The sequence below is a fragment of the Lissotriton helveticus genome, chromosome 10 (assembly GCF_964261635.1).
Source record: "Lissotriton helveticus chromosome 10, aLisHel1.1, whole genome shotgun sequence".
NCBI classification, from domain to species: domain Eukaryota; kingdom Metazoa; phylum Chordata; class Amphibia; order Caudata; family Salamandridae; genus Lissotriton; species Lissotriton helveticus.
Genome location: NC_136071.1, coordinates 425,051,335 through 425,070,012, shown reverse-complemented (window position 1 = coordinate 425,070,012; position 18,678 = coordinate 425,051,335). Strand labels below are relative to the sequence as shown.

Below are 18,678 nucleotides of genomic sequence, written 5' to 3'. Positions count from 1 at the left end.
GTGCTGGGTGGTTTTGTGGTGGCCTGCCCTCTCGTTGATGAATTCCTCTCTCATGATGATTCACAATTATAAGTGGGGGTCACCTCAACGTGCATTGTCAGGACGCTGTTTGCAGGATGGGTAGCGAACACTTACATTATCCACCTTTACTGGGTTTGAAGACTAGGGGGCAGGGGATCTGCATCCTTCTGCCCCCTCAAGCGCTCATGAGGCAAACACGGTGTCAGTAGGGGCAATAAAGAAGAGTCCAACTCCAGGCCACCACATGAAATCAAACTGAAGTTCGTTCGGCCAAGAGGAGGTCATTAATGGGGATGCTTGACCATAATCTGATCAGAAGTAGGAGGTAGGGATGGTCACCCCTCAAAGCCCTCCATACAGAGGTTTTCACTTCTGAGCCTTGTAGTCTTTTGTTGGTGTGAGATCTCTCAAAGAATGTGCTGCAACCAACGCAGACCTATGATAAAATATCCCCCCTTACAAAGGAGAAATGTATTATCTACTACTTGACAATATACAGCTGTGGCCAAGGGGTTATGTTTTGAGGCCGCTCAGACACCAGCCGTCATCTCCATGTAAGCGCTACTCTCACCAGCTGCATCACGCCCTTCTCTCACTCCAGCTATCAGAAGAGGTGTTTCTGCTCCTGACATCCTCAAGCCGACCATTGGTTACTCACAGAAGTTGTCATACATGAGGTGTTAAATTGTATCTGAATGAGTTACTGAAATGGTAGCAATAGGGAGCTACTCAGACTAGATTTGCCTAAGTCCCAACTGTGGACATGGGTAAACATAGTGTAGGAAGGTGGCTACCTGACTATGGTTACCCCAGATTTTTTGCCTGTGTTTAGCTGGTTTTTTGACTTAGTTGACCTGGTTCCCTGCTAATCAGGGCCCCAGGCCATCTGCTCTCTCTGTAAAATGGATTCCATGTACCCTAGGTACATACCACAATTGGAAATGGACTCCTTTCAGCCCCTGTATAATGCACTATAGGTGCCCAGGGCATAGGGGCCACCAAGGCCTACCAGGGGCTGCAGCATATCTTTTGCCACCCCTGGCTGGTTCTTAAATTGACACAACTGGCTGATCACTCAGCTGGGGTAAGGTGGTGTAATCACCCCTTGCTTAGATATAGTATACCTATATCTAAACCTATATCTGGACACATATTAACCTGTGAGCCACTCCTATGGAAGGCCTCACCAATCCTGGAGGCAGAGTGCGTGGTTTCATGTGAGATGGAGCTCTAGCATGAGCTGAGCCTGTCTGCAGCTGTCGGGAACAACCCCCTAAGCTGTTTCAGGATAATGCCATACCATATACTCTTAAGTGCCTTATAATCCTCGCGGTTAAATAGCAACTTTGGTTTGGCTTTATCAAAACATGTCGTGTAAGGTGTCATACGATTTGGAATACCATCCCCTCGCCAGTTCTGGCGACGGGGATGGCATTCCACCCCTCTAGAGGGGTAAGACATGTTCCTTTACTAAATGCGGTTAATTTCTCCAAAGACCTTAAGATCCACAAAATGGATGCCTCTGCCACAGACATATGTCTGGACCCCTGCAGTTGACCGAAACTCAGCAGATGGGGCCTGGACAAAGGGTTTCCTGTCACAGGAGGGTGTCACCACCCTCCAGACAGGAGATAGTGGATTGTAGCAGGGAGGTTTGAAAGAAACCAGACACTGCCTGGGGCGCACAAGGCTGCCCCTTGCATAATCCGGCCAAACCGGTTCTGGGGCACTCCAGCCCTCGTGCCAGGGCGGCCTGGATCAAAGGAAAGGGGTGTATCCACCCCCTTCCTGGGTCCCACCCATAGGGAGGGACCTAGCAGGTAATCACGCCCCCCAGATTGGAATAAGAGTGGGAGCAGTGCCAATGCACATCAGATTTCCTGGAAGAAACATTAGAAACGAAACTCTGGACCCTTGGACCTCCATCTCAACGTGGAAGCCCGAAGAATCTCCCTTGTGGTCAAGAAGTGACCACCCTGCAGCAGCAGGCACCATCCAGCCCTCGACGTCTACTTAGTTGCAGTTCCCGCCGGAACTCGAGCGACTGAGATCGACGAGATCAAGCTTGCCTGCCTTCCAACAGCCCGATCCACAGTCCCTGCAGAGCTGGGACCCGTGGAGGCGACCGGAAGCGTGGGGCACGCCATCTTGAATTGACCACGAGACGCTGACCGTGCAGCCCACGAGTGACCCTCGAAGCTGTGCACCGGGGTTTGAGAAGCCCCCACCCTGAGCTGCTCCTGAGCCGAAGTTCAGCCCTCCACACTCGACGAGTGCTGCGTGGGGCCCTTTGGCTCTATTTGGCTCAACGCGTTGGCCCGATCACTTGCCAGCTGGCTAGTGGTCCCTGTGCCGACGAACTACCTAAGAAGACTCGTGAATCTGGTTGCTCCAGATCCACACCAGCTCCCCTGAAAAGGAGCCCCGACTCTGACCTTCCTGGTCCAAGTGAGAAGCAATCTTCCGATCCCGCGTGGATTGCTCTTGCCAAGGCTTGTTTGCTCCAAACTTGAAGCCGACTGCACCGACGGTGAGAGCCTGCGTGGGACAGATCGTGACCTGCTCCTGGACGTCGCAGATGCCCCAGAGCCCACGTGACAGCGGAGAGAAGCTCCTCGACGACCACCTGATTGCGCCCGACATTGCCTGGTTCCGTCCTGGTTCCACCCTGGTCACTGCTGAGTGACCCAGACTCTGTCCCCTCTGCTTTCAGGTACTCTACAACTTGAGTCCACCCTTGGACTCCACCGGACACTTCATCTTTAACCCGCCTGCAGCCCTTTCAGCTTCAAGCACCAAGAGCCTGCGTGTCAAAACCCGACGCCACTTCGACCCTGTGCACCCACTTCCTGTGGGTGAGGTAACTTTGCTCCGCCGGTGTTCCCACACTGGTGCACACCTCTAGGGTCTGTGTGTTAAGTTTTGTTCCTCTAGGTTCAGCGGAAGTGTCCTTAAACTTTAACTCTATGACTTTTACGCACCATTGGTTAACATTGGTGCATGCGTGCGCTTTCCGCACATCTCCCGAATCCCGAGGGCCATTCCCGACTTCAGCATTGCTTGTCCTGACTGCTCCCAGCGATTCCCTAGGCCCTAGGCCTAACCACTGTTCGAGTGGCCTTTCTTATACCACTTGTTTAGTATATGGTTTGAGTGGCCACCCGCCCTCATCCATAATTGTGCAACTTGTATGTTTAAACAGTGCTTTTGATTTAACGCTTGTGCCCCTTTATTCATAAAGAATACTGGGGATTGTTTTTAGTAATAAACACATATATTTTTATAATATATACTTGTGTGGTGTCCTTTCATTTGGTATTACAGGATTGTATGTGGTAAAACAGCTCGCTTAACACGACCTCTTAAGTTAAGCCTTTAGGCTGCTTAGTCCATGCTACCCCTAGGATAGCTTGTCTAATAAGGTTGACTTACAACCAGACACCATAAGGGATTGTTTGGTCAGGTAGTAGGTGGTTCCAGAATTGGAAACATCCCCTACCAGGCCAACTTCTCACATTGGTGAGCAGCGGTGCGGATTTGAGCTTGCTGTTGTTTTACCATTGCAATCTTTATATCAAATTGAAAGATCACATCAAGTACCTCTAGGTACATATAAATCAAAAGCTTAGCATATTAAGTTCTACTGAACTTAGTAGTTGTAGATAAAAGGGATTAGCACACCCTGACTACAACTCACTAGCAAGGTACAGTAGGAAAACACTTAGTGTAGGTAAGTGCACCACTTACACCTCACTAGTAACCATGTCTGACACAGGAAAAGCCTCAGGGTCTAATCCTGTGACAGTTGACCCTACCCAGGCAACTTTTGGATATGACAAGTTAACCCGTAGAGACTTGATTGCCTTGTGCAAAGCAAGAGGGTTAAAAAGGGGCAGAAGCCCCACCTGCCAAATCCTGGTAGAAATCCTAGAACAGGATGACTTAGAGAAGGCAAAGGCAGCTTCCCTAGACACAGGAAATGGAGGGAACCCCCCTGAAACTGATCCCCCTCAGGAGGAGGAGGATGATGATGACTTAGATGAGGACTCAGATGTTGAGGACTTAGAAGTTCAGGATCAGGGTAGCCAGGTTCCAGTTGCCAGGCTTAGCCAGGCCAACTTGGACCTACTGGGGAATGGAGAGGGCCAGCACCTCCCCAGAACCCAACATGTTATTCTCCCAGGCAACAGAAGAGTGAGATCTCCCTCAGGGGACTCTCATGTTTCTAGTGCCTCCAGAGAATCACAGAGAGGCATGAGTGCTTCTCAAAAGCTAGAGCATAGGGCCAAAATGAGGGCTGTCAAACTCCAGATAGAGAGGGAGGAGGTAGCCTTGGCTCAAGCTAGACTTGCCTTGGCAAGAGAGCAGAAATTAAGTGGCTTAGATGTCACTAGTGGCAGCAATATTCCTAAAGAGAAACCCAGGTCCTATGATAGTAGAAACCTGACAAAGATTGTGCCCCCCTACAAGGAAGGGGATGACATCCACAAGTGGATAACTGCTCTTGAGAGAGCCTGCATGGTACAGCAGGTTCCTGAGGAACAGTGGGCAGCAATCTTATGGTACTCCTTTTCAGAGAAAGGGAGAGATAAGCTCCTCACTGTCAGACATGAGGATGCAAACAATTACAAAGTCCTGAAGAGTGTTCTGATAGATGGGTTTGGCTTAACCACTGAACAGTACAGGTTGAAGTTCAGAGACACCCAGAAGACACAGACTCAGGACTGGACTGATTTTGTTGATTGTGCAACTAAGGCTCTGGAGGGTTGGCTACATGGCAGCAAAGTACATGACTTTACAGGATTGTATAATTTGATTATGAGGGAGCAGATCCTAAGTAATTGTCAGAACCAGCTCTTACACCAGCACCTGGTGGACTCTGATCTGACCTCTCCCCAAGAATTGGGAAAGAAGGCAGACAAATGGGTCAGAACCAGGATTAGGCCTAAGAATCAGGACAGTAACCAGAAGAAGGAGTCTACCAAGCCTCAAGATAAGGGTGGGGATAAAAATAAAGAAAAGACTTCCCTAGGGCCCCAAAACTCCAAGGATGGGGGTGGGTCCCAAGACACTTCTTCAACTGAGAAAAAGCCTTATTGTTATGCCTGTAAACAGGTGGGGCATTACAAAACAGACAACTGTTGTCCCAAGAATAACAATAAAGAAAATATACCTCCAAAGCCAGCTTCAACACCTCCTGTTACTGTCAGCAGTAATCCCCCAGGAAGTGGAAGCACACCCAGGAATCTGGGTGGGTTTACTGTTGGAGCTCAGGTGGACCCTGGCCTATCCAGGTCCCCATCACCCAATGATCTTGTTTATGAGACTGGCATGGGGTTTGCCAACTTCTCTGCTTGCCCAAATACTTTGAGCAAGTATAGACAAGAACCCATCATCAATGGTTTGAAAGTTGAAGCTTTTAGAGACACAGGGGCTAGCATCACCATGGTGGCTGATGGCATAGTCCCCTCTAAGCAACTTTTACCTGGTGCCACATACCAGGTTACAAACATTGATGGAATCCAAACAAATCATCCCATGGCAGTAGTAAGTCTCAGCTGGGGAGGTGTCATTGGCCCAAAGAGAGTGGCAGTGTCACCAAACTTGCCTGTAGACTGCCTACTTGGTAATGATTTGGAGATCTCAGCCTGGGCTGAGGTTGAACAGGAAACCCATTCTAGAATGGTAAATTCCAATGGAAAGGTTAGTGGGGCTGTAATGGCTACAGCCCCAATGCAAGATGTCCTTCCTGAAAAGGTTGGTAGGGCTGAGAAACTCCCTGCCCCATCTTTAGCAAAAGCTCTTCCTGAACAGAATAGCAAAGCTGTTATGGTAACAGCAGAAACCCAAACTGAGTCTCCTCCTGAAAAGGTTGGTGGGGCTGTGATGGCCACAGCCCAAACTCAAACTGATATGTGTGTTGTGAAACCTGAAATGATGGATAACTCCACACAAACTGAGAGCATGGAGGAGGAAGAGAAATCTCCACCTCACCAGACTTTAGGACAGGATCAGCCTCCTCAGGGAACTGATCTTACCCCTGATGAAGGAACTGCCCCAGAGGTTGTTAGGCCTGGCCTGACAGAGCCTCTGATGGCGGGGGACCCTTCTCAGGTGGAACCCAGTCTGGAGCAGGTAACCTGCCCCTCTCTCCCTTGCCTTAGCCAGCCCAGGGCTGCAGAGGACAAGAAGGACAGTGAGACCCAGAGGGACCCCTGTCAAATAAAGCACCCCCATCAACAGATTAGGTGCACCAAAACTAGTAGCCCTAGTGAGGTGAAAACTTTAAAAACTCCTGAGGGAGCCCCCTTAAAAACAGTTAGGGACCTCCCACAGATGGATTCTGTTGGGCACAGCCAAACCTGGGACCCAAAGGGCCCAAACCTGAACTGTCCCACCAGCAAGCCAAACAGAGGGACCCAGCCTCCAGCTTTAGGTAGCCAGAGGTTGACCCTGAGAGCACAGTGCAACTCAGTTAAAGAAAGAAAGGCACACATGGTGGAAGATAATTGGAGGAAGCCAAGCCCTAAATTAGTAGAGCCTCACTTCAATACTCCATATCCAAACCAGCCTTTAACTTTGCATAAACACACCCAAGGTAGTGATTCCCTATGGTGGAGACCCTCTAATACCCAAAGGGTGAGGGACTGCTTAGTGGACCATGAGACAGGGGGTACCCATGCTAGTGCAGGTACTTCCTTATATGGCCACTCAGGCAATATAGGCTTACCTGGCCAAGGATAGCCTTATCTCCTTTCGTTTGGGGGGGGGTTATGTAGGAAGGTGGCTACCTGACTATGGTTACCCCAGATTTTTTGCCTGTGTTTAGCTGGTTTTTTGACTTAGTTGACCTGGTTCCCTGCTAATCAGGGCCCCAGGTCATCTGCTCTCTCTGTAAAATGGATTCCATGTACCCTAGGTACATACCACAATTGGAAATGGACTCCTTGTCAGCCCCTGTATAATGCACTATAGGTGCCCAGGGCATAGGGGCCACCAAGGCCTACCAGGGGCTGCAGCATATCTTTTGCCACCCCTGGCTGGTTCTTAAATTGACACAACTGGCTGATCACTCAGCTGGGGTAAGGTGGTGTAATCACCCCTTGCTTAGATATAGTATACCTATATCTAAACCTATATCTGGACACATATTAACCTGTGAGCCACTCCTATGGAAGGCCTCACCAATCCTGGAGGCAGAGTGCGTGGTTTCATGTGAGATGGAGCTCTAGCATGAGCTGAGCCTGTCTGCAGCTGTCGGGAACAACCCCCTAAGCTGTTTCAGGATAATGCCATACCATATACTCTTAAGTACCTTATAATCCTCGCGGTTAAATAGCAACTTTGGTTTGGCTTTATCAAAACATGTCGTGTAAGGTGTCATACGATTTGGAATACCATCCCCTCGCCAGTTCTGGCGACGGGGATGGCATTCCACCCCTCTAGAGGGGTAAGACATGTTCCTTTACTAAATGCGGTTAATTTCTCCAAAGACCTTAAGATCCACAAAATGGATGCCTCTGCCACAGACATATGTCTGGACCCCTGCAGTTGACCGAAACTCAGCAGATGGGGCCTGGACAAAGGGTTTCCTGTCACAGGAGGGTGTCACCACCCTCCAGACAGGAGATAGTGGATTGTAGCAGGGAGGTTTGAAAGAAACCAGACACTGCCTGGGGCGCACAAGGCTGCCCCTTGCATAATCCGGCCAAACCGGTTCTGGGGCACTCCAGCCCTCGTGCCAGGGCGGCCTGGATCAAAGGAAAGGGGTGTATCCACCCCCTTCCTGGGTCCCACCCATAGGGAGGGACCTAGCAGGTAATCACGCCCCCCAGATTGGAATAAGAGTGGGAGCAGTGCCAATGCACATCAGATTTCCTGGAAGAAACATTAGAAACGAAACTCTGGACCCTTGGACCTCCATCTCAACGTGGAAGCCCGAAGAATCTCCCTTGTGGTGAAGGAGTGACCACCCTGCAGCAGCAGGCACCATCCAGCCCTCGACGTCTACTTAGTTGCAGTTCCCGCCGGAACTCGAGCGACTGAGATCGACGAGATCAAGCTTGCCTGCCTTCCAACAGCCCGATCCACAGTCCCTGCAGAGCTCGGACCCGTGGAGGCGACCGGAAGCGTGGGGCACGCCATCTTGAATTGACCACGAGACGCTGACCGTGCAGCCCACGAGTGACCCTCGAAGCTGTGCACCGGGGTTTGAGAAGCCCCCACCCTGAGCTGCTCCTGAGCCGAAGTTCAGCCCTCCACACTCGACGAGTGCTGCGTGGGGCCCTTTGGCTCTATTTGGCTCAACGCGTTGGCCCGATCACTTGCCAGCTGGCTAGTGGTCCCTGTGCCGACGAACTACCTAAGAAGACTCGTGAATCTGGTTGCTCCAGATCCACACCAGCTCCCCTGAAAAGGAGCCCCGACTCTGACCTTCCTGGTCCGAGTGAGAAGCAATCTTCCGATCCCGCGTGGATTGCTCTTGCCAAGGCTTGTTTGCTCCAAACTTGAAGCCGACTGCACCGACGGTGAGAGCCTGCGTGGGACAGATCGTGACCTGCTCCTGGACGTCGCAGATGCCCCAGAGCCCACGTGACAGCGGAGAGAAGCTCCTCGACGACCACCTGATTGCGCCCGACATTGCCTGGTTCCGTCCTGGTTCCACCCTGGTCACTGCTGAGTGACCCAGACTCTGTCCCCTCTGCTTTCAGGTACTCTACAACTTGAGTCCACCCTTGGACTCCACCGGACACTTCATCTTTAACCCGCCTGCAGCCCTTTCAGCTTCAAGCACCAAGAGCCTGCGTGTCAAAACCCGACGCCACTTCGACCCTGTGCACCCACTTCCTGTGGGTGAGGTAACTTTGCTCCGCCGGTGTTCCCACACTGGTGCACACCTCTAGGGTCTGTGTGTTAAGTTTTGTTCCTCTAGGTTCAGCGGAAGTGTCCTTAAACTTTAACTCTATGACTTTTACGCACCATTGGTTAACATTGGTGCATGCGTGCGCTTTCCGCACATCTCCCGAATCCCGAGGGCCATTCCCGACTTCAGCATTGCTTGTCCTGACTGCTCCCAGCGATTCCCTAGGCCCTAGGCCTAACCACTGTTCGAGTGGCCTTTCTTATACCACTTGTTTAGTATATGGTTTGAGTGGCCACCCGCCCTCATCCATAATTGTGCAACTTGTATGTTTAAACAGTGCTTTTGATTTAACGCTTGTGCCCCTTTATTCATAAAGAATACTGGGGATTGTTTTTAGTAATAAACACATATATTTTTATAATATATACTTGTGTGGTGTCCTTTCATTTGGTATTACAGGATTGTATGTGGTAAAACAGCTCGCTTAACACGACCTCTTAAGTTAAGCCTTTAGGCTGCTTAGTCCATGCTACCCCTAGGATAGCTTGTCTAATAAGGTTGACTTACAACCAGACACCATAAGGGATTGTTTGGTCAGGTAGTAGGTGGTTCCAGAATTGGAAACATCCCCTACCAGGCCAACTTCTCACACATAGCATCAGTCTTGACTCAAAGGCTGCATGAGTCCAGGGCTAAGTGTTGCACGAGTAATGACTTGAAGGTTACAGAGTCATGGGTGAAAGGGTTCATGGGCATGCGTCAAATAGTGTTTAGGTATCTAGCTTAGGTCTTGAATGAAAAGGTGTGTAAGCCACGGGGCAAAGGCTCCATGGACACTGAGTGAAATGATACAGCATAACCTACTTGTTCAAATAGTTCAATACATTCCGTCCTACTGAAATCTGTGTAATTGCTGGTTCATTAGGCTGAAATGTTGACACTGTTTTTAACGTATACCTTGCAAAAGTAGATGATTACATAATCAGAGGACAGAAAGAGAATCAAGTTAAGCCTGCTCCTTGGTCGCGGGGTCCTGTGCGATGCTGTCTGGTTTACATATAGTCCGGGTTTTGAATGTGTGCTCTGCAGAGAGGCCAGCGACTGGATGTGAATGCAGTATACACACCCTGGCACTGTGAGAACCCCCCACTGCCTTCAGTCTCAGTTTAGAGCTCTCGGTCAATCACTGTCGCCAGTATCCCCCCAAGGCCTGGACTCGGTACAAAGTATGCTCTATACAAGAGTCAAATGATACATGAAAATATGGCATAAATACAACATTTTGAAAGAAGCAAACGGGAATGAAGCTTTTGATAAGTAAAAAGGGATCGTAACATTGGCAGTAAATGCATAAATGCTGTAACAGTCACTGTTGAGCATTTGAGCCTCCCTTTTATAAATCTTGGGTTGGAGGAAATATGAGATACAAGTTTCCAAGGGATCGCAGTGCATAGCTCAGTTGATCTGTTACCTCAATTGCATTGTTGCCAGGGTGACCAGATGCCACCAGTTTTTCTCCTTCGACGTGCAGTTGGTTCACACTTTCTTCTTTGGCTTCTAAACTTCGGTTGATGAAATTCTAAAAATAAGACGGAATGAAGACATCTGTTTAGCTAAAAGTGAATTCAACATGATCTTTCGCTCTGAACATAAAACATAACTCAGAAGATTTTCGTCCAAAAAAGAAAAAGTGGATCGGTATGAGAGAGATATAGACGTGGGAGAGATGGAAAGGAGAATCTGATATATTTTCCAAAGTCACTGGCACAGATGAGGAACAATGCCCTCACAGACCCTGTGCACATAGGGTTTCATACAGTCAGGCAGGCAATGCTATAGACTGTCTGACCTGTGTTAGTGGCAGAGGAGAGAAAGGGAGACGGAGAGACATGACTAACTCTCTACAGGGCAGGGTGAATAGGTGCAGGTGTCCAGTCTAAGCAGAAGAGCATGAGGGTGATCTGACCGGGGAGCCGAGGCCCTTAGAAAGAGAGTAGGCAGCCATTTGCCACACCCGGCCTAGGTTTATGAGTAGCAGCTTAGCAGGCCTAATGACCACATACCCTCCAGTCATGACAAGGGTAGAGGCGGGAAAGAGCATTCTGAAAAAACATTCATCCGAGTTCTCGAGCTCTGTGGAACTAGTTGTGGGTGGCAACCTGAGCAGAGGATGTTGGGTGAGCCAACGTTGACCTGCTAACTCCTGAAACCGGTCCCAAAAAGATGCTTGTTTCTGGTCCAGGGAAGACCTAGGTTTGCAGTTCAGGCTGGACTGTTCCCATATGGAACAGGGTCAAGACTGATTTGCATATGGTTGGGTCTGAGCTGGGGTGGCGCAGTGAGCTAAAGAACGATGATGGATTCAATCCAGATCTGTGACTGGGGGTGAGTGGCTGAGAAGTTTCAGTGCTCCGTCCATCATCTCCTTGTCTTTGCTTTGCTCACTCCAGTTTATGAGCAGGCATCTCGATTGGAATGTTCCAGCTCAGTCCACGTGTGACCACGGAAAAAGAGGTGGAAACATGTTCATGTACTTACTGGAAAAAGGACGGGGCCCCTGTAATGAAGCATAATACCCTAACAAGGAAAAAGCTACTATGGAAAAATAATCGCACTGGGCAGAAGTGCTACTGATACATGTGTACAGTCAGCTATAACACAGATATGCGAACAAGGGAAAAATTAATCTAGACACACATGGTGTACAAAAAATATATATCTTGTTTATTATTTTTATAAAAGATTTTTTGTTTACTTTTATGTTTCACTGGTTGGTCATTACTTTCAAAAAAATATTTTTAAACTACATTACACACAATAAATCATTGATAAAGTTAATCAGAGACAAAGCATTGCTTAAATCTCCCTATGATTTGATGTGACAGTTTGTATAATGAGGTATGACCACAAAACAAATGGGAAAATCAAACAGAGAAAAGAACAATAATATGATGACAATGACAACAGAGTATCAGCAGATCCTGGGATGTGAAATTGGAGATAGATGCTGATATCCAAAATTCATATAGAGAAAACACCGGTTGAAAGACATAGATGTCACCAACGCGTTTCAGTCATGGACCTTCCTCAGGGTGAATTTACCAGTGGCATACTAGACTTCTCTGTGTAGAACACTATCATATGATGGGTTCTGTAATTACTGGTACTGTTATCCACTTTCAGAATAATGCTCCCAATCGAAGATATTGTGCCTTCGTGTTTTGGTGTTTTTTGGGCAGGATTGAAGAGCAACAGAATCACGTCTTTTTAAAAAAAATGCATACAAGCATGGAAATGAAAACCTCTCAGTTTAATGAGTGAGATCACCTGGGGATAACCGGCGAGCTCAATAAGCCAGGGTGTCTGGACAAAACGGAGTTTAGGTGGTAATCAAGGATTTGGTACAGGTCAGGATAATGCCTGATTTAAAGGCAACGAAAACGTTGTCTCAGAGACCCGGGGCAATGATATCCCAAATGGCTCACTGCCAAATGAGATATCATTGCCCCGGGTCTCTGAGACAACGTTTTCGTTGCTTTTAAATCAGGCATTATCCTGACCTGTACCAAATCCTTGATTACCACCTAAACTCCGTTTTGTCCAGAGACCCTGGCTTATTGAGCTCGCCGGTTATCCCCCGGTGATCTCACTCATTAAACTGAGAGGTTTTCATTTCCATGCTTGTATGCATTTTTTTTTTAAAAGACGTGATTCTGTTGCTCTTTAATCCTGCCCAAAAACACCAAAACACGAAGGCATAATATCTTCGATTGGGAGCATTATTCTGAAAGTGGATAACAGTACCAGTAATCACAGAACCCATCATATGATAGTGTTCTACACAGAGAAGTCTAGTATGCCACTGGTAGATTCACCCTGAGGAAGGTCCATGACTGAAACGCGTTGGTGACATCTATGTCTTTCAACCGGTGTTTTCTCTATATGAATTTTGGATATCAGCATCTATCTCCAATTTCACATCCCAGGATCTGCTGATACTCTGTTGTCATTGTCATCATATTATTGTTCTTTTCTCTGTTTGATTTTCCCATTTGTTTTGTGGTCATACCTCATTATACAAACTGTCACATCAAATCATAGGGAGATTTAAGCAATGCTTTGTCTCTGATTAACTTTATCAATGATTTATTGTGTGTAATGTAGTTTTTAATTTTTTTTTTGAAAGTAATGACAAACCAGTGAAACATAAAAGTAAACAAAAAATCTTTTATAAAAATAATAAACAAGATATCTATTTTTTGTACACCATGTGTGTTTAGATTAATTTTTCCCTTGTTCGCATATCTGTGTTATAGCTGATTGTACACATGTATCAGTAGCACTTCTGCCCAGTGCGATTCTTTTTCCATAGTAACATGTTCATGTGCAACAGCCTGTTTCTGTACATAAATGTAAGTATCCTAATATGTCTGCCTCTTTGAACTGGGATGATCACAGGCAGTGGCCCCATACCTCATACTGCCGCCTCCGGCTGGGGTAGTCCAGGTTGCGGTCGCTCCAGTCGTACTGCATGCGGTCCTTCTCCTGCTGGTCCAGCCAGTAGAGCTCATTGGTGCAGCGCTGCATGTAATCTTGCAGGGAGTTGAGGTCCTTCTGCCGCTGCTGGGAGCCTGTCTGCATGGTGAGGAAGAGAGCACATGTCAGCACTACCCTTCTGTACAGCCAAAGTACAGTCGTTCCATCTTTATTCAAGAGCCTCAGAGGGACTTTACCGCTCTGAGGGAGATACCCATATGCTTCCTCTGTACTAAAAACGTTAAATATCACATAGCCTACCCTTCTCCCTCCCTCGCTCGCTCTCTCTCACACACACAAACAAAATCAATGACACTCACTCACTCTCTCTCACCTTCCACTATGGATGCTAAACACGTATGGTTTTCTCAGACTGGCATATATTTATTTCTGAGTGACTATTTAGCATCACTCACGTTCTGCTTGCACTCTGCCTTACGAGGGGGCTTTTCAATATATCATTGAGAAACATGCGTTCCCTGTGTGTGTGGGTCCATCTAGCCCACAGTGGCTCCCTTTTGACCAGAACCCCTTCAACATGTTGCGTCACTTCTGTCTCTGCCCCAGCCCACACGTCTGCAAAGGCATCGGAAAAGTAGAGTAATGAAAACAAGCAGGCCTTACCAGTAGTTTGTTGTATTTCACCTGCAGGCCACTGATGTAATCCTAATAAAAACAAAACACCAACATTATTGTTGTTGATTATTTACTTTCATTCTGCTCCATGACTACAAAAGCTGGCAATCACCTCAATCCTACAGGCATTTCTCCACACATTTTCTTCTCAACATTCGTATAAGGAGGTCGCTTTTGCTTGGGGAAGTTATTACTACATTATGTCATATATATTCTATTCAGTAGTTGACGTCCCCTTAGCATAAACATATATATATTGTTTGAGATTTCCGTTGTGTGCTTGGTACTACCTTGGATATTTTCCTTACCATGGGACATTCAGGTACATGTTTTGCCTCTTTTACCTTTTCAATTCCTAGTACTTTCTTACCGACTTTCCTGTATTCTCGCATGCACACCAAGTAACTTCTAAACGGTGGTTCTCTCTCACAGAGAGTAATGGACGTGACACTCCGGTCACTATTCTACCACTTTTACTACTGCTACTCGGTTGGTCCCTTACAAGAGGTTACTATCGCTTGACTTATACCAACAACTTGACTCACTTCTTTTACTTTTTCATAGATGACACGTTCCAATACATTATTATACAATTTTAACTAGTGTTTTAGATTATCTCTCCTGACCTTATCACTATTATATGGGTTTTGTTACCCATTAACACCATCTCCAAATTCTTTATGATAGGTTGTCATACACTGATATGTATGCATATGTGCTGCAGACTTGAAAAAGTCCAACGGACGAAACACGTGTCGGCTGCTTCTGATTGTACATACCAGCTATCGTGGGAATCAACAAATGGAATAAATAATTCACAAAAAAAGAAGAAAGATCTTGATGGACTTTGTATTTTTGACTACTTTTTTACAAAAACCTTTATTGAACTGACATCTTGTGTGTGCTTCGGTACTTATCATTGCTCATAATCACCTCAATCTAGTCTGTGTCCTCGCTCCCACAAGCTTTCATTTGCAGGTTTCTCATGTGCATTAAGAGTTTGATATGTTTAATTCATTCCTCCCACTTGTATATGTCCCTGATGGGCTCCTTGGTGTATCTTGATGATCTGGCTGTATGTGACCGTACACCGCTGGGACCACGGAGGAGATTCGCTTTAGGAAGGACAACATTATAAATGACGAATGCTTCATTCTAACGAATACCCAAATTATGTTTGTTGACAGATAAAAGACAACACATGCCTGGTTTATGTAGACAAAGTGGCCACTGAAGGTGTAAAGGCCTACCAATATTTGGGGCTGTGCTTTACCTCCACTCTTAATGGGGATGCACATCATACCCGAAAGTTTCATTGACTAGGTCCTTCTACAGATTAAAACAGGATCTGTTTCAGATATACCTTCCGTGGGTAATGTAAGAAATCACCCAACACCTCTAGATTTGATTGCTAAAAATGTAACACTTGATGCTTCCTTTCCATATAAGTCTGGTCAGGACTAGCCTGTTTCTGTTATAACGATGATCACAAACGTGATTAAAAAGGCAGGTACAGGATCATTGCATGATATGCTACGATCAGCTTTACGTCAAAATGGTAACCGGAATTAATGGTATATTTTTAATATGTAATTTGTGGCATCATAGGAATGGTAAGCGTTTCAAAATCCAATCTTAAAAACCAGTTATTAACTGTTTTAGGATTAGCCGGCTACCAAGGTCTGCATTAAGGGCAGCACTAGCATAATCATAATGATGAAACCGCAGCTGTTAGCCAGCCACAGGAAACGTTCTTTTTAACAAAGGCTTTGTTACCAAAGCCTTTAAAACTAAAGCGCCTTCACAACGGAGTCATTACGTCGAACCGTTGACTAGCACGAAGGGGTGGGTTTAGGGCTAAGGGAAGGGGCTGTTTTAGGTTACGGGAAGGGGCAGTCTTAGGTTAAGGGGAGGGTTGGAGTTAGGTTAAGGGGAGGGGTACTTTTAGTTTAAGGGGAGGGGTGGATTTAGGTTAAGAGGAGGGAAGGCTTTAGGGTAAAGGGAGGGGTAGTTTTAGGTTGAGGAAAAGGGTGGGTTTGGGTTAAGGGAAGGGGGAGTTTAGGTTAAGGGAAGGCACGTTTTTAGGTAAAGAGAAGGGTCGGTTTTAGGTTAAGAGAAGGGGCGGGTTTAGGCTAAGGGAAGGGGCGGTTTTAGGTTAAGGAGAGGGGTGGTTTTAGGGCTAAGGGAAGGAGGGTTTTAGGGCTAAGGGAAGGGGGCAGTTGTTGGGGTTAAGGGTGTGGAGGGGTTTAGGGGTAAGGGGATCAAAGGGTAAAGGTTTGGCACCACTGCCCAAAACACTAGGCGACATCCCTGAGGAACAGTGGCACCGATGAGGCAGGAGCGACAACCACCTTCCATGACTCAGATGGCGGCTGAGGCATGGACCACGGCCTGTCCTGGAGTCTGGCCTGCAAACCAGACTGCCCGTAACACCTGCAGACACCGGTGAGATCAGGGCATTCATTGATATTCTATGTATGATGAACAGATGAACTTAGTTTGAGAAACTGGTGTGATAATGCCAGCTTCGAAATAAGGCTTTAGTAAATAAAGTCTTCAGCCTAATGACTGTCGTACTACCTATCTCTAAAGCAGGAATTGCAAGATGGATAGGAAAATGTATATAAACTTGCTACCACAAAGCTAAGCAATTGCTACCTGCAACTCCAAGAGCTCACTCTACAGGTACAAATGGAGCCTCTTTAGCTTTCCTAGGAAATTTTCCACTAGCAGATATCTGTAAAGCAGCTACACGGAATAAACCACACACAAAACACTACCGTGTTGATGCCTTAACTAACCAACAAACTAGAACGGGTCAAGCTGTATTAAGAACGCTTTTTCAAACATCTACATCAACTATTACATAGCTACAGCTTTTTGGGAGCACTGCTTTACATTTGATGTAAAGCATTTGAATCTTGGCCAACACATTGCACAAATGGAATATGTTACTTACCCTGTAAGCATTTATTCATCACATGTAGTGACGTAGATTCATATGCACGTACTCTCCTCCATGGACGCTGACAGCGTCCGTACACACCTCTATACTGAAACACTCAGACTTTTCTAAACTTTACTTGCATGTCCATCCTTGGTGTCACTCTGCCGCTCCTATCCAAAGCTCACGCAATGACCCAAAAAATAGTCTAACAAAGGAGCCGATGACGAACCGCAATACAGACCATACTTGTGATTTGAAAGACTTCTTAAAGGAAATCAAGTTGCAAACGTCTGCGCCGAACATTAGATTACAGGAGACAATAGATGTCAGGAGTATGCTAAGCATATGAATCTATAACACTACATGCTACGAACAGATGCTTACAGGGTACGTAACATATTCCCTCTATCACATTTTCCCATATGTTCCAATTTTAGGATTTCTTTTTCTGCTACCATTCAAAATCCATTTGTCAATTGTCTGTTTGACTATTTATTTTCTTACAGTTCTCTGGAGTTTATTTATTTTCAGTAAGCAGTCCCACAAGTGTTGGACAAAGGTCCACTTCCGTGCTTCATGTAGCATTATGGGTGGGAATATACGTTTCTCAATCTAAATGGTAGGAATGTAGCAGCTTCCTAATTTAGAGCCTTTATGACATGATACCATTCTCTGACTTTATGATGGAATAGGTTAGCCACCTTAAACCGTTGCTTTTTGTTACCTGATTATTGATATTTCTTTTAAGAAATCTGGTTAGGGTTTCTTCTCCCTATGAGGTTCAGGGCATTTACCATTTTTACCTTGATTCTTCTTACATATCATCTTCATACCCTTGAATATGTTGTTTCTATTATTTTCATGTTTTATTTTCACTGCTATGTGTCTGTCACTCAATTTATTCGAAAGCCTTGATTTTTTCAGTGTTTTACTATCCAAATCTTTTATTTATTTCTAATGCCTGGAGGCAAGTACAGATAGTAGACACTTAGAAGCATAACACACAAGAACTGTAAGAAAATAACAAAACAGACAATCGACAAATGGATTCTGAATGATAATTAAAAAATGAAAAGAGGAACATATAGGAAAACTCAGTTGAGAAATGTCTTCACAAAAATATAAATGCATTATCTTTCAGAATATGAATAATAAGCATCCAAACATTTATGGACTTTTTGGCTCAACTTTTTAATGTACGTTCTCCGCATCAAGTACGAGCACTTTTGAATAACACGGAAGGGACTACAATTCCCAGAATCTGAGGGACATGCGGTGTATGAGGCATTCACAATGTGGCACATAAGAACTGCACACTTTGATGTCAACATCCCATGAACAAAGCTACATTACACCAAAACGTGACAAGCTTTTTGTTTTCCTATTGTGTGAATACATATCTGAATTCACCTTCAAACAAGTGCAGAAGACTTATCTGTTTTTTTCGAAAAAATATTGATATTGGAAGATATAATATATATATATATATATATATATATATACACATACACACACACATACATATATGCACATATATGTATTGATTAGATACATATATATTTTTAAAAGCTTGAACAAATTCATTTTAGCATTATTTCCTATTAGGATAAGTTTGAAGTCTCTGCCTTCTTTGTGTGGATGCTGCAGTACCAGTAACTGGTCATGTGTGGTGCTG

The 18,678-nt window shown here is 45.8% G+C and overlaps 1 protein-coding gene across 5 annotated transcripts in view; it reads right to left on the bottom strand.

The window, feature by feature from the left end:
- The window catches only part of PPL (periplakin), a 465,062-nt gene that overhangs the window by 95,179 nt on the left and 351,205 nt on the right, over nucleotides 1-18,678 (bottom strand). For all 5 annotated transcript variants that reach the window (XM_078662907.1, XM_078662909.1, XM_078662905.1 and 2 more), the window contains 3 exons: nucleotides 14,045-14,086; nucleotides 13,358-13,519; nucleotides 10,356-10,463 (listed from right to left, as the gene is read on the bottom strand). In XM_078662907.1, the coding sequence (XP_078519033.1) occupies nucleotides 10,356-10,463; nucleotides 13,358-13,519; nucleotides 14,045-14,086 (312 nt within the window). The remainder of the gene's footprint in view (nucleotides 1-10,355; nucleotides 10,464-13,357; nucleotides 13,520-14,044; nucleotides 14,087-18,678) is intronic.